The sequence below is a fragment of the Equus przewalskii genome, unplaced genomic scaffold, assembly GCF_037783145.1.
Source record: "Equus przewalskii isolate Varuska unplaced genomic scaffold, EquPr2 contig_6335, whole genome shotgun sequence".
Lineage (NCBI taxonomy): Eukaryota > Metazoa > Chordata > Mammalia > Perissodactyla > Equidae > Equus > Equus przewalskii.
In genome coordinates, this window is record NW_027227860.1 from 326601 (window position 1) to 342579 (window position 15979).

Sequence of the window (15979 nt, forward strand, 5' to 3'; positions counted from 1 at the left end):
GCATCCAAGGTAGGCACTCCACCTCAGAGACTGGCCTTGCTCACCAACAAGCTTATGGTGAACTTGTGGGCCCATGTAGGTGGGGTCTGTGGCCTCTCTACAGTGGGGCGAGTGGGTCCACCTCAGTTTGGTGCACACGTGTGTGGATCTGAGTTGGCGGGGTATGTGGGCTCATGGGTGGTGGGGTGTGTAAGCCAAAGAAGACTTGTGCCCCTGGCCATTTCAAAGAGCCACACAAGGGATCTGCCCTGCATTCCAATGCCTGAGACGATTGTGTGCTGCTGCACCAGGGGCCAGCCCTACACATCTGTGCTCAGGGGAGAGAACCAACAGCAGCTATGTTCTACAGAGAGCTCCACCAGAGGCCTGAGCATTTGTGAGCTCCTGAGCCTAGTGACTGGACACACTAGGGTCCTGACTAGCTCAACAGCAAACCACCAACCCCACCACAACAGAAGGACACACATAATCCATACAGGGGACACTCCTGGAAAATTTGGAACAGATGACAAGAGGAAGGACATTGCTGGGCCCCATAAGGCATCTCTTATATAAGGCCACATTTCCAAGATCAAGTCAAGCAGCTGATCTACCTAATACATTGATTAAAAAAAAGAAGTAGGTAAAATGAGGAGACAAAGGAATATGTTCCAATTAAAGGAAGAGGACAAGGCCTTAGAAAAAAACAAAATGAAACAAAGATAAGCAATCTATCTGTTAAAGACTATACACTAATAGTCATGAGGATGCTCACTGATTTTTAAGAAGAATAGATGAACACAGTGAGAACTTCAGCAAAGAATTGGAAAGTATAAATAAGAACCAATCAGAACCGAACAACACAATAATGGAAATGAAAAATTCTCTAAAGGGATTCAACAGAAAAGAAGACAGGGAAGGAATCAGTTTTCTGGAAGAAAGAGTCAAAGAAATCAGCTAAGCTGAACAGAAAAAGAATTAAAAAGAATGAAGACAGTCTAAGGGACATTTGGGACAACATCAAGCATACTAACATCCATCTTATAGATGTCCCAGAAGGAGAAGAGAGAGACAAAGGAGCATAGAACATATTTGAAGAAATAATACCTGAAAACTTCCCTAACTTATGGAAGGAAAAAGACATCCAGGTACAGGAAACACAGAAAGCACCAAAAAAGATGAACCCAAAGAGGTGCACACCAAGACACATTGTCATTAAAATATGAAGAATTAAAGATAAAGAGAGAATCCTAAAGCCTGCAAGAGAAAGACAACAAGGTACATACAAAGGAAATCCCATAAGGCTAGTGGCTGACTTAGCAGAAAACTTACAGGCTAGAAAAGAGTACCACAATATAGTCAAAGTGCTGAAAGAAAAAGCCCTACAGATAAGAGTACTCTATCCGGCAAGGTTATCATTCGGAATAGAAGAAGAAATAAAGAGTTTTCCAGACAAGTAAAAACTAAAGGAGTTTATCACCACTAAAACACTCTTACAAGAAATGTTAAAGGGACTTATTCAACTGGAAAATAAAAGACCACAAACAGGAATAAGAAAATTATTAAAGAAAAAATATCACTGGCAAAGGGAAATATATAGTAAAAGTAGTGCATCAATCACCTATAAAGCTATTTTGAAGGTCTGAAGACAAAAGTACTAAGAGCACCTATCTCTGTGATAAGAGGTTAAGGTACACACAGACATACACACAAAAGAGGTTAAATATGATATCAAAAACATAAAATGTGGAGGGGGAGCAAAAGAGTAAGGTATTTAGTAAGAGGTTAAACTTAAGAGATCAACAATTTAATGCAGATTGCTGTTTACAGAGGTTACTATATGTGAACCTCATGGTAATCACAAACCAGAAACTTATAATAATATGCAAAAAATAAAGAGAAAGAAACCCAAACATAATACTAAAGAAAGCCATCAAATCACAAGAGAAGAGAGCAAGAGAAGAAGAAAGACAGAGAACTACTAAAATGATCTGAAGAAAAGTAACAAAATGGCCATAAGTACATAGTTATCAATAGCTCCTTTAAACGGCAATGGACTAATTGTTCCAATCAAGACGTAAGGTAGCCAAATGGATAAAAAGACAACATCCATATGCTGTATACAAGAGACATGTCAGACATAACGACACACAATTTGAATGTGCAAGGATAGAAAAAGGTACTCCATGTAAATGGCAATGGAACGAAAGCTGGGGTAGCGATACTTAGACAAAATAGACTTTAAAATGAAAACTGTAACAAGAGACAAAAAAGGGCAGTACATAACAACAAAGAGAACAATCCAACGAGAGGACATAACACTTGTAAATATCTATCTAGCCAATATAGTAACACCTAAGTATATAAAGTAATTATTAACGGACATAGAAGCAGAAATTTACAGTAACGCAATAATAGTGAGGGACTTTAAAACTCTAACTACATCAATGGTTAGACCATCCAAACAGAAGGTGAATAAGAAAACATTGGCCTGAAGTGACATGTTATACCAGATGGACTTAGTAGCTGTATTCAGAACATTCCATCCAAAATTGCAGAATATAAATTCTTTTCAGATGCGTATAGAACATTCTTCAGGATAGATGACATATTAGTCCACAAAACAAATCTCAATAAATTTAAGAAGTTTACAATTACACCAAGGATATTTTCTGACCACAACAGTATGAAACTAGAAATTAACTACAAGAAGAAAACTGGAAAAATCTCAAATATGTGAAGATTAAATAAAATGCTACTGGAAAACCATTGGGTCTATGAAGAAATTGAAGGAGAAATCAAAAAATTCCTGGAGACAAATGAAATGAATATATGACATGTCAAAATTTGTGAGATACAGCAAAAGTGTTACTAAGAGGGAAATTTATAGCAATAAAGGCTTACCTTAAGAATCAAGAAAAATTTCCAGTAAACGGTGTAATAATTCACCTAAAGGAACAAGAAAAATAAGGACAAACAAAGCCCCAAATCAGTAAAAGGAAGGAAACAATAAAAATAACTGCAGAAATAAGTTAAATAGAAACTAAAAAAAATTATTGAAATTAAGAGCTAGTTCTTGGAAAAAATAAACAAAATTGACAAACCTTTAGCCAGACTCAACAAGAAAGAAAGTGAGAAGGCTTAACTAAATAAAATCAGAAATGAAATTGGAGAAATTACAATGGACACCATCAAAATACAAAATAGTATAAAACAATACTACAGAAAGCTATATAGCAAAAAACTGGATAATCCAAAGAAATGGGTAAATTCTTGGAGTCATACAACCTTCCAAAAATGAATCAATAAGAAATAGATAATCTGAATACACTGATCACTAGTTAGAACATCGAAACAGTAATCAAAAATCTCCCAGAAAACAAAAGCCCAGGACCAAATGGCTTCCCTAGTGAATTCTATCAAACATTCAAAGAAGACTTAACATTTATCCTTTTCAAATTCTGCCAAAAAATGGAAGACAAGATGACATGTCCTAAGTCATTCTATGAGGCCAACATTTCCCTGATTAAAAAAACCAGACAGAGACAACACAAAAAAAGAAAATTACAGGCCAATATCACTGATGAACATAGATGCAAAAATCCTGAACGAGATACTAGCAAATAGAGTACAACAATACATTAGAAAAATGATCAATGATGATCAAGTGAGTTTAGTCCAGGAATGCAAGGATGATTCAACATCCACAAATCAATCAACATAGCACACCATATTTAAAAAGTGAAGAATAAAAATCAAATGATCATCTCAATAGATGCAAAGAAAGTATTCAACAAAGCACAACATCCATTTATGATAAAAAAAAAAACTCTGTATAAAATGGGTATAGACAGCAAGTGCCTCAACATAATAAAGCCCTTATATGGAAAATCCATAGCTAACTATATTCAAATGTGAAAAACTGAAGGTTATCCCCTTAAGAACAGGAATCCAATTAGGATGCCAACTTTCACCACTCTTATTTATCACAGTACTGGAAGTCCTCTCCAGAGGAAGCAGTCAAGAAAATAAAGGGATCCAAATTGGAAAGGAAGAAGTAAAACTGTCACTATTAGTAGATGATATTATTTTATATGAAGAAAAATCCTTAAAAAATCCATGACAAAACTACTGGAGATAATAAACAAATACAGTAAAGCAGTGTATAAAATCAACACACAAAAATCAGTTTTTATACACTGAAATAGCAGAAACAGAAATTGAGAGTATAATCCAATTTACACACAATGAAAAGAATAAAATACCTAGGAGTAAATTTAACCACAGAGGTGAAAGACCCATACGTTGAAAACTACAAAATATTGTTTAAATAAATCAAAGAAGACACAAGGAAATGGAAAGATATTCCATGCTCATGGATTCAAAAAATTAACACAGTTAAATTGTCCATATTTCCTACAGCAATCTACAGACTCAATGCAATCCCTATCAAAGTCCCAATGACTATTTTCACAGGAATAGAGCAAAGAATTATAAGATTTATATGGAACAACAAAAGACCCTGCACAGCGAAAGCAATTCTGAGAAAAAAAGAACAAAGTTGGAGATATCACACTCCCTGGTTTCAAAATATACTACAAAGCAATGGTAATCATAACAGCATGGTGCTGTCACAAAAACAGACCCACAGATCAATGGAACAGTATATAAAGTCCAGAAATAAACACATGCATCTTTGGAAAGCTAATTTTTGACAAGTGAGCCAAGAATATAATGCAGAATGGAAAGTCTCTTCAATAAATTTTATTGGGAGCACTGGACAGCTACATGCAAAAGAGTGAAAATAGACCATTATCTTTTACAAAATACAAAAATTAACTCAAAATGGATTCAAGATGTGAATTTAAGATGTGAAATCATAAAAATTCTAGAAGAGAACTTAGGCAGTATGCTCTTCGATGTCAGTCTTAGCAGTTTCTTTTTAAATATCACGTCTCACCAGGCAAGGAAAACAAAAGAAAAAATAAACAGATGGGGCTAATCAAACTAAAATGCTTCTGCACAGCAAAAGAAACTATCAACAAAAGAAAAAGACAACCTAACAATTGGGAGAAGATATTTTCAAATCGTATATCTCATAAGGGGTTAATATCCAAAATATATAAAGAACCATGCAACTCAAAATCAAAACAATCAAAGAATCCCATTAAAAAATAGGCAAAGGATCTGAACAGACATTTTCCCAAGTAAGAAATACAGATGGCCAACAGGCGCATGAAAATATGTTCAACATCACTAATTATTAGGGAAATGCAAATCAAAACTACAATGAGATATCATCTCAACGCCTGCCAGAATGGCTGTAATTAACACCACAAAAAATAACGTGTTGGAGAGCATGTGGAGAAATGGGAGCACTCATACACTGCTGGTGGTAATGTAAACTGTTGCAGCCACAATTAAAACAGTATTAAGATTCCTCAGAAAATTAAGAATAACTACCATATGATTCAGTTATTCACTTATGGGTATTTATCCAAAGAATAAGATAACATGAATGTATAAAGATATTTGTACCCCTATATTCATTGAGCACTATTCATAATAGACAAGACCTGGAAACACCCTAAGTGCTCATCAATGGATGAATAAAAATGTGGTATATATATATATATATACACAACAGAATCCTACTCAGCCATAAAAAGGATGAAATTTTGCTTTATACGACAACCCGGATGGACCTTGAGTGTATTCTGCTAAGAGAAATGTCAGACAGAGAATGTCAAATACCAGAAAATTTCACTGGTAAGTGGAAGATAAAAGTGACAACAAACAAATACATAGATACAGAGATTAGACTAGTAGTTACCATAGGGGAAAAGGGAGGGAAGAAGCCAAAAGGGGTAATAGGGCACATGTGTATGGTGACAGATGGTAATTAGTCTAAGGGTGGTGAACATGATGTAGGCTACAGAACCCTCATACACTGCTGGTGGGAGTGCAAACTGGTGCAGCCACTATAGAAAGCAGTACGGAGTTCCCTCAGAAAACTAGGAATAGATCTACCTCATGATCCAGCTATTCCACTCCTGGGTATTTATCCAAAGAACTTGAAAACACAAATGCATAAAGATACATGCACCCCTATGTTCATCACAGCATTATACACAATAGCCAAGAATTGGAAGCAACCTAGGTGCCCATCAAGGGACGGACGGAAAGAAGATGTGGTATATATACACAATGGAATACTACTCAGCCATAAGAAATTATGCAATCCAGCCATTTGTGACACATGGATGGACCTGGAGGATATTACGCTAAGCAAATAAGTCAGACAGAGACAATCAAATATCATATGATCTTACTCATAAGTTGAAGATAAAAACAATGATAAATGAACACATAGCAACAGAGATTGGGTTAGCGGTTACCAAAGGGGAATAGGGGAGGGAGGAGGACGAAACGGATGATTAGGCACGTGTGTGGTGATGGGTTGTAATTAGTCTTTGGGTGGTGTACATGATGTAACCTACACAGAATTCAAAATATATTACAATGTACACCTGAAATTTATGTTACTGCAATAAAAAAATAACCACCCTGAAAAAAATGCAAAAGAAATCAAACTATAATGATGTACATGTAATATTTATATAATGTTATAAAGCAAATATACCTCAATAAAAAACAAATTAGTTATTGTCAGGGGCTGGAGAGACATGGCAATAAGGAGTGACTGATTAACGGCTGTGGAGCTTCCTTTTGAGGTAGCGATAGTGTTGATGGTTGCACCGCATTGTGAATACACTACAGCCATTCAATTTACATTTCAAAGAATGGAATGGTTAATTTTATGGAAAGTGAATTTCGTCTCAACAAAAGATGATAATGGGAAAAAACTGTGTACTCTAAGTATATTGTATCATTTCCTATAGAATATCTGTGTCTAAGAATATATGTCTGGGAAAAATGAAGAAATTGTATAAATACATATGATGCACTTTAATCATAACATTACCAGTTAATTCTGTTTTCAGTGTGCTTAATATATAATGTCAATGGAAAATGCCACAAATTATGTTTTAATTTTGTACTATGCAAGTATTTTTTTCAAAAATAGATAGTAAATGTATGTTAAGAAGTGAATGAGAAAGCCTATACTTTTTAAAATTTGAGTCAAATTGTCTCCTTCAAAATTGGCTTTTCTTTTACCAATTAATAAAAATATGTAGACATTTCATTTATTGCCCAATTAGAGGAATATAAAACTTGAATCACTTATTGTAATTTATTATTATTCCTATTATGACTATCGTAATTATTAAATCATAATTTTGACACCAAAATTTTCCTAACTTAGTATGTGCACATAGTAAGCCTGAACTTTTTTTTCGTTTTGAGGAAGATTAGCCCTGAGCTAATATCTGCTGCCAAGCCCCCTCTTTTTCAGAGGAAGAGTGGCCCTGAACTAACATCTGTGACCATCTTCCTCTATTTTATATGTGGGACGCCTGCCACAGCATGGCTTGACAAGCACGCAACCGGGATCCCGGCTGGTGAACACCGGGCCGCAGAAGTGGAACATGCAAACTTAACCACTGTGCCACCAGCCTGGCCCCAACCCTGAACTTTTGATGAAACTCTGCAATGCCATAATATTCATCACCAACCTCACCTCAAATAAAAATTAATCCAATAAAAGCACGTATGAAGGTGTATGAGAGTGATTGAAACATTCTGAAAGATCGTAAGGATTTCCAACTTGTGTCCTAAAGGACATTACACGTAAAGAAACAAAACCCTATAAAATATTATAAATTGCTAATACTCATTAAAATTACATTGTGTTCATTCTCATTCTACCATATAATTACACAGATATAGATAAATTTATAGGAAATTATCCCTTTATTTTTGCTTCATCTTATACATATTAGGAATCGAAAGCCTCCAATATTTTCCTTCTCTGACAGAGGTTAGCTGAATTCCTATAGCAGCATCTGTATCTAGAGTTGTGGAACATCCTCTTGGGAAATATAGCACACATATTTCATTAAAGATTTAGTTCAGTACTACAGATATCAAGGGATTCAGAGGAAGAGAACAGTGAATGTATATATATTGTACAATCATGATGTTTTTTTGCCCAATAACCTGAACCTCCGGACCCGATTGCATTCAGTTTACTGTTCTGCTATCCAGAAACTAAGGTATTAAGGACATAGTTGTTGCTGCTAGTGCTAAGATGAATTGGAGAGAGGCTTTTTGAGTGTATGTACATTGAACATTATACTATCAGAAACACTGGTTTGATTCCATCTACCCATTTGAAGGCAAAAATGCTGTTAAAGTTTGGGTTTTCTTGAAGATGTTTATTTTCCCCAATCCTCAGATTGCAACTCAGGATAAACGTCCACCCTGATTATGAAAATCTATGTTATTTCCCTAACCAAATAGGAATCAATGGTTCTGTTGTGGTGGAAATCAGGTATGAATCACCCCCATGACAAGAAGAAATGGGAGGAGAGGTGGCGAATAGTTCTTGACGATGGTCAGCACACTCTTGCTTCTTACCTGTCCTCCCCTTGTTCCTAAGAATGAGAGTCTAACTTACTTGCTTCAGTTCTAGAGAGACTTATCAGTGACCGTGTTTCATCAATTTTAGAAAGAAAACCTACATGGAAGAACCCACAGTCACATTGAGAGAAGGACACGGGTTGTAAAATTGAGGGCTGTCTAGTGAGGAAACAAATTTATTTCCTATGCAGTTTGGAAATGAGAATAGACAACAGATGATAAAAAATTCTGCTTTATAACTGGCCACATTCATATGTTAATATTACTACTTCAACATACCTGCCAACCCACAGACTAATATGAATTTCCTTGCAGAAAAATTAAGCTGTGTTGAAACCATTTTAAATTTGTTTTGGAAAAAGGATAATATAATTTGTGGTTAATACTATATTACTCGGTATAAGCTGGGAGTATTCACTGAGAGTTTTGCAAATGTAATGAAAATGGAACCTAAACTTCTCAGGTAAAAATAAAACCAATGTTAGTAATCAACACTAGAAGTATAAAAAGAAATCATGAGGGACATAATAAGCATGATATCTATCACATATTTAGGAAATATCTTCTTAAGACTACAGCACAAGTAATCTCAGAGATATATTTACTACTCGTAATTTATGGGTATCTATTCTTTCCCTAAGTTTTCTACTTGTTTCTGTTGCATGGACACATAGAATTCAGAGTTGACTGTTCAAATTTACTGAGAGGGAGAAATAAGTAATGATCCTATTTGTTCAACCACTCTGACAATTTGTACTCAGCTCAGATATTTATTAATAAGACAGTTCAAAGCCTATCATATTTCCACAATAATCAATTATAAATGCATGTGAACACATATGTATATACACATATATGAATTGCTACAGTTTAGTTTCTTAATGAAAATTTCTTTAAAACTGTGAAAAGTATAATGTTGCTTACAGACATGGAATACAAATTTATAAGCCTGACGGAAAGCAACTTGATGAAAATTTTAGAATGTAAGGAAACAGATTCTTATTGTAAGCTCATACTATTTTTTGTTTATACTGCAAATTGCAAGGCTTTTTTTTGCCTTTCAATTATGAGCTTAATTCCATACCAATGTTACTCAACAGGAAATTGAAGATAAGCTAACAAGTTGCCATTCATTTAAAGTAAAAACTATAATTTCAGTATTTTCTACTGTTTTCTGGTGGAAACTGTATCAGATGTGAAGATGAAACAATTTGATACATTCAGCTTACATTGTTCTGTGTCAAGCATGTCATCTATTGTTTCTCAAAGGTTATCTTCATCCAACATTTATTTTTTGGGTTTTTATTTTGTCTGATGTAATATTTCCTCCCAAATTTTGGGGTACGTGTTTAGTGTGTTATCCTTATGATTTCTATTTCCTAAAAAGTCATGTGCATACTTAGTTTGTTGTCTTCTTGACACTTCCCCGTTAATATTCACATATGTGTATATATTTTATTGCATAATTTTTATATACTATAAGTGAAATCTTATCCAATTTGTAGTATATTTTAACTGTTTAACTTTTATTTCCCAGTCCACAATCTTTGTTTTTTCTTCTCTTATTTTTTTTCCTTGCTCTAAGAGTTTGTGATGACAGAAGACAGGTCTTCGAAATCACTCTTATTAACTGTTGCATAGTACGTTGCTTTACAATTTACAAGAAGTTGCTTTTTGCAGTGTCTAATCTACCATCCTTCACTGCAGACACATAAAAATTAAACAAGGATGTAGGTAGAAAAACTGGATGAAGAATAACTTGATATCTCTGATCAGGCCACTCTTCTAAACAACGGTAACTATCCTCTTACAATATTTGTAAATTTATTCTAGGAAGAAATTTTAATAAATACTATGAAAGCAAATATATCAGGTGTGATGATGGCCAAGAATGAGGTATTGTAAAAAATCAGAGGGTTGAACCAATATTCACAGAGGTGTAAGAACCACAGTGCCGTACTACCACTCAAAGACAAGAACACTGGGAGCCAGTTACAAATTTCTCCAGGATGGTGATTGCTGGATTCATCTTGGAGAAATTGAAAGTCCATGAGAAAATATCTACAAACGTTAATAAATAAGGATGCCAATAATGAAACAAAGAGGTCCCTACTAGAGCACTAATGGTGAATCCTAGCAATTGATGAGACTCACTCATCGCCTGGAGTTTCAAATCAGCTCTCTAAAGACTCTTTATTAGTCTGAATTAATAGCCAAAGATGGCAAACAATTTGAGAAATATTTCCAAAATTAAAGATAAAAAACAAATGAGTTATAAACATAGATTATAAAATTCATAGGTTATGAAAATAATATATGTGAGGCAAAATAGATGTGTGCATAGAAATATGCATCTTCTTTACTGCACCTTTCTTCATTATATTTTAAGTACAATTGAATGCCATTGGGTTAAGTTGAATATGTGCACTGAGTATATATCCACCTGTGCTTCTGTAGACACCATAATTTTGAAACATGTTTTCCAAAAATTCTGAGTCTTTATATTATGTCTTTAATATTTGATATGTTGAAAGGAAACAAATAGTAAATAGCACACATAACTTAGAAACATATCATGAAAATCTGCTTCAGTTTTTACCTTAAAAATGAGTCCATGATTAAATCAAGGAATTTTCTTAGATATAGAGTGATTGGATTTTAGAAGCATTGACCTGAAACTCATTTTTTTAAGCATCTGCTTTAGACTTTATAGTGTGGCTATCTGGCTTCCTCTAAGAAGCAAAAAGTGTGTCCTAGAAGTGGAAAGGTACTCAAAACCAGAATCAATTGGATTTAAAGAACACTGAGATCCTTAAACCATATTTCTCTCTTAGGGTTACTTGCCTTTGATCAGGTCATTAGCAATTTGAGACATCAGTTTCCTCACTAAAACATGGGTATACAAAATTACCTCATAGATTTCAATTAATACTAAATAATACTCATGATTAATTCACAAATTCTCAAGTCCTTGAATAAAAAGAGTTCTTTTAGATGTTCTATATACTAATCTCTTACCTAACTGTCCCCATTAATACAAATCCCTACACTTATTCTGTACATTAAGTTTCTAGAGAAACCAATGCTTTAGCAAAATGAAAGTTAAGAGGCCAGGTTGGGGCATCAGATCATTTTCCTCTTGTCCATTTTCCAAGGCTTACAAGATGGAAGATAAGGACCAAAGACCTGATATTCTCTAATGTCCTATTCCTCAATAATGTGGAAATTATGTGACATGCCTCGTGGGGTCCTTGTGATGATGAACTGAGTTAACACCTACAATGTGAACCACAGTTCCTGTTTCATTAGAAATGTCCAATAATGTTAGTGGTGGGATAAGAACACTTAAAGATGATTTCCCCGCTTCAATATCATGAACATGGGTTACTCCTTTTCAAGTACTGTCAGAGAGGTTATTAAGACTAGTAACCTTGAATACTTTTCCTCTCAGTGAAGGATGTTCCAGGATCTCAGAGATTCCAACAGCTCTAAGTTCCAGGTCTCTCAGTTCATTCTGATGGGATTCCCAGGCATTCACAGCTGGCAGCACTGGCTCTCCCTGCCCCTGGGTCTGCTCTATCTCTTAGCTCTCAGTGCCAACATCCTTATCCTGATCATCATCAGTCAAGAAGCAACCCTGTACCAGCCTATGTACCACTTCCTGGGCATCTTGGCTGTGGTGGACATGGGCCTGGCTACCACCATCATGCCCAAGATTCTGGCCATCTTATTGTTTAATGCTAATACCATCAGTCTCCCTGAGTGCTTTGCTCAGATGTATGTCATACATTGTTTTGTGGGCATGGAGTCAGGCATCTTTCTCTGCATGGCTATAGATAGATATATAGCCATTTGCCAACCCCTACGCTACCCTTCAATAATCACTGAATCTTTTGTGATCAAAGCAACTGTATTCATGGCGCTCAGGAACAGTCTGTCTACCATCCCAGTGCCCATATTGGCTGCTCAGAGAAATTACTGCTCCCAGAACCAAATTGAGCACTGTCTGTGCTCTAATCTTGGAGTCACTAGCCTATCCTGTGATGACAGGACAATCAACAGCATCTACCAGCGACTTCTCGCCTGGACACTCATGGGAAGTGACCTGGGTTTGATTGTTTTGTCATATGCTTTGATACTTCATTCTGTGCTGAAGCGGAACTCAGCAGAATCTGCATCCAAGGCCCTAAGTACCTGCACTTCCCACCTCATCCTAATATTTTTCTTCTACACAGTCATTGTTGTCATTTCCATCACCCATAGCAGAGCAATGACAGTTCCTCTCATCGCAGTTCTACTCAATGTTCTACACAATGTCATTCCTCCTGCCCTTAACCCCGTGGTGTATGCACTCAAGAACAAAGAGCTCAGGCGGGGTTTATATAAAGTTCTTAAGCTGGACATCAAGGGCAAGTAAAGTGGAGACAGTACTCACCTTTGGAATGTCACCACATAAATATCCATTGTATTTTGCAAGTTTTTCAAATGGCAGAAGAACTAAGAAATGTTGTCACTGCACAACTTTTCAGTTAGTATAAGGAATCAGCAGCTATTAAAAAATTTAAAAACATGGTGAAACTTACATTTGAAATCTCAGTTGTCAAGAAAATCTTCATCCCAAAGAATAACACAATGATGCTGATTGTCTTAAGGAAGCCAGGGGAAAGACACACGGAATATACATTTCATTTTTTTTTACCTAGTAGTCCTGGCTAGAACGTCCTGACAATGCTGAATACAGATGGCTAGAGCAGATATCTGCCAATCTCTTCTTTTTAACTGGAAAGATTAATCCATGTACTTTTGATGTAATTACTGATCAGATAGGAATTACTTCTGCAGTTTACCTAATGACCTTCCAATGTGTCTTATATCTTTTTTAAATGGGCCAAGAATTTGAACAGATATTTCTCTAAAGTAGTTGTACAATACCCAACAAGCACATGAAAAGATGCTCAAATCATTAATTTCAAATCAAACCCACAATAAGATACCACTGTACAACCTAAAAAGGCTACAATATTTAAAGAAAAATATTAGCACGTGTTGGCAAATTTCTGGAAACATATTAGAATCCTCATACATAGCTGAAGAGTATGTAAAATTACACAGGAGCTGTAGAAATCAGTTTGGTAATTACTCAAAAAGTTAAATGCACTCATTGTATGACTCAGCAATTCAACACCTAAGAATATAATCAAAATAATTGAACTCAGGTATAACAACAAAACTTGTACACAAACGCTCATAGTAGCAGTGTGAGCTAAGAAATGGAAGGAATCCAAATGTCCATCAGTTGTCGCATGGATAAACAATTGAGGCATATGCATAGAAGAGATTATTATGCATCCATAAAAGTATGAAATACTGATGCATGCTTCTATAGAACTGAACTATGAAAATGTTCCACTAAGTGAAAAAACAAACGAAGATTAAGTGTTTTATGATTTCAACTTTATAGAATCCACAGAATAGGCAATTCATTGAATCAGAAAGAAAATTAATTGTTGGCAGGGCCTGGAGGGATAGGACCATAGGCAGTGACTGCTTAATGGTTATAGAGTTTCCCTTTGAGGCAATGGAAATGTCCTGGAATTACATAGATCTGATAGTCGCACAGCATTGTGAATGCACTAGAGGGAATCTATTGTACATTGTTAAATGATCATTTGATGGCATGTGAATTTCACTTCAATCAAAAAATAATAAAGTGGAATAAAAACTGTGCTAAAACTGTTCTCTACATATACATTTGTTGTATCTTTTCCCTCAATATTAAAGAACATATATAGCTAAGATTAGGAACAGGATGACAGAAATTGCATAAACACATCTGATGTAATTTCTTTTCTTTTCTTTTTTATTTATCTATATTTTTAAAGATTGGCACTTGAGGTAACATCTGTTGCCAATCTTTTTTTTTAATTTTTGTGTTTATCTCTTCTTCTTCCCTCCAAAGCCCCTGCTACATAGTTGTATATTCTAGTTGTAGGTCTTTCTGGTTTTGTTATGTGGGACACCACCAGAGCATGGCCCGATGAGTGGTGTGATGTTCGCACCCAGGATCCAAACTGGCAAAACGCTGGGCCACCGAAGCAGAGTGTATGAACTTAACCACCCAGCCATGGGGCCGGCCCTACTATGTACTTTCAATGAATCATAGTATTGCTGAATAATCCTCCTTTGAATGCACTCATCATATGAGATATGTCAATTAAAAATGGCAGAATTTATGTTTTAATATGGTACTATTCAAATGTTTTCAAAAACATAACAAATATATATTGAGAATATCAATTATTAATCTTATCATCATCTTCAATATTATCTCAATACTTGGTCATCTAAATATTCCTAACTTAAGATGTATGCATGATAAGCCTGAACTCTGCATGAATTTCTACAGTGCCATAATATTTATCATGAACCTCACTTGACAGAAAAATTCTTACAATAAAAGAATACATGAATGTTTGCAAGACTGATTGAAACATTCTGAAACACTGTAAGGGCTTCCAACTTGTCTCCTAAAATATCTTATACATAAAGAAAAAAACTCTTTAAAAATATTAAAATTGCTAACATTCATTAAAATTATATTGTGTTTGTTCTCATTCCTCATATGTATTTAGTCGCATATAAGCACACAGATATATGCATGACTATAAAATTATTCTCTTTTTTGTGCATGATCTTATAGGTGGTGCAAGCATAAGTATTTTCCTTCTCTGACAGGGGTTAGCTGAATTCCCATAACAGCACCTGTGTCTAGTGTTTTGCAATATCCCCTTGCGATATATAACACACAGATTTCCTTAAAGAATTAGTTTAATAGTACAGATATCAAGGGAGATGTTGAAGACTGTGAATGTATATATATTGTGGAATCACGATGTTTTTTATCCAATAAATATTGAATCCAATATTCACATTTTAGTTTGAGATCCCCATTATCCTTCTTCTACTCAATATCAAGAACACTGGCAGTCTGTCATATATTCCTCCAGTAAGTAGACTGCTGAATCCTTTTATGACAAAATTGGAAGTCCCTGAGAAAAGACCTATAAACACTGAGGATTATAAGGGTAAGGATTTCTTATATTGAAGGAAAGAGGTCTCTACTAGAGCACTGAAGGTAAATCCTACCAACTGTGAGACTCACTCATCACCCAGAGTTTCAAATCGACTTTCTAAAGGCTTTTTATTAGGTGTGACTTAATGATTAGAGATTGCAAGACATTTGAGAAAGAGTTCCAAAATTAAAGTTCGGAAAAAATCAACCTACCAAAATAAATGATTGAAGCTCAGAATTTATTGAAATGATATATATGAAGTAAAATTGATATATTCATGTAAATATATAACTTATTTAATTTACCTTTCTTTGTTATATTACAAATATCATGGAAAGTCATTACTTACTTAGGATGACTACATCCACCAAGTCTACCTCCAC

At 35.0% G+C, this 15979-nt stretch overlaps 1 protein-coding gene across 1 annotated transcript; it reads left to right on the top strand.

The window, feature by feature from the left end:
* The first annotated feature begins 11980 nt into the window (after positions 1-11980).
* Positions 11981-12940, top strand: LOC103555735 (putative olfactory receptor 56B2). The gene has a single exon (XM_008527490.2). The coding sequence runs from the start codon at positions 11981-11983 to the stop codon at positions 12938-12940; it is 960 nt and encodes a 319-aa protein (XP_008525712.2).
* The last annotated feature ends 3039 nt before the right edge of the window (positions 12941-15979 follow it).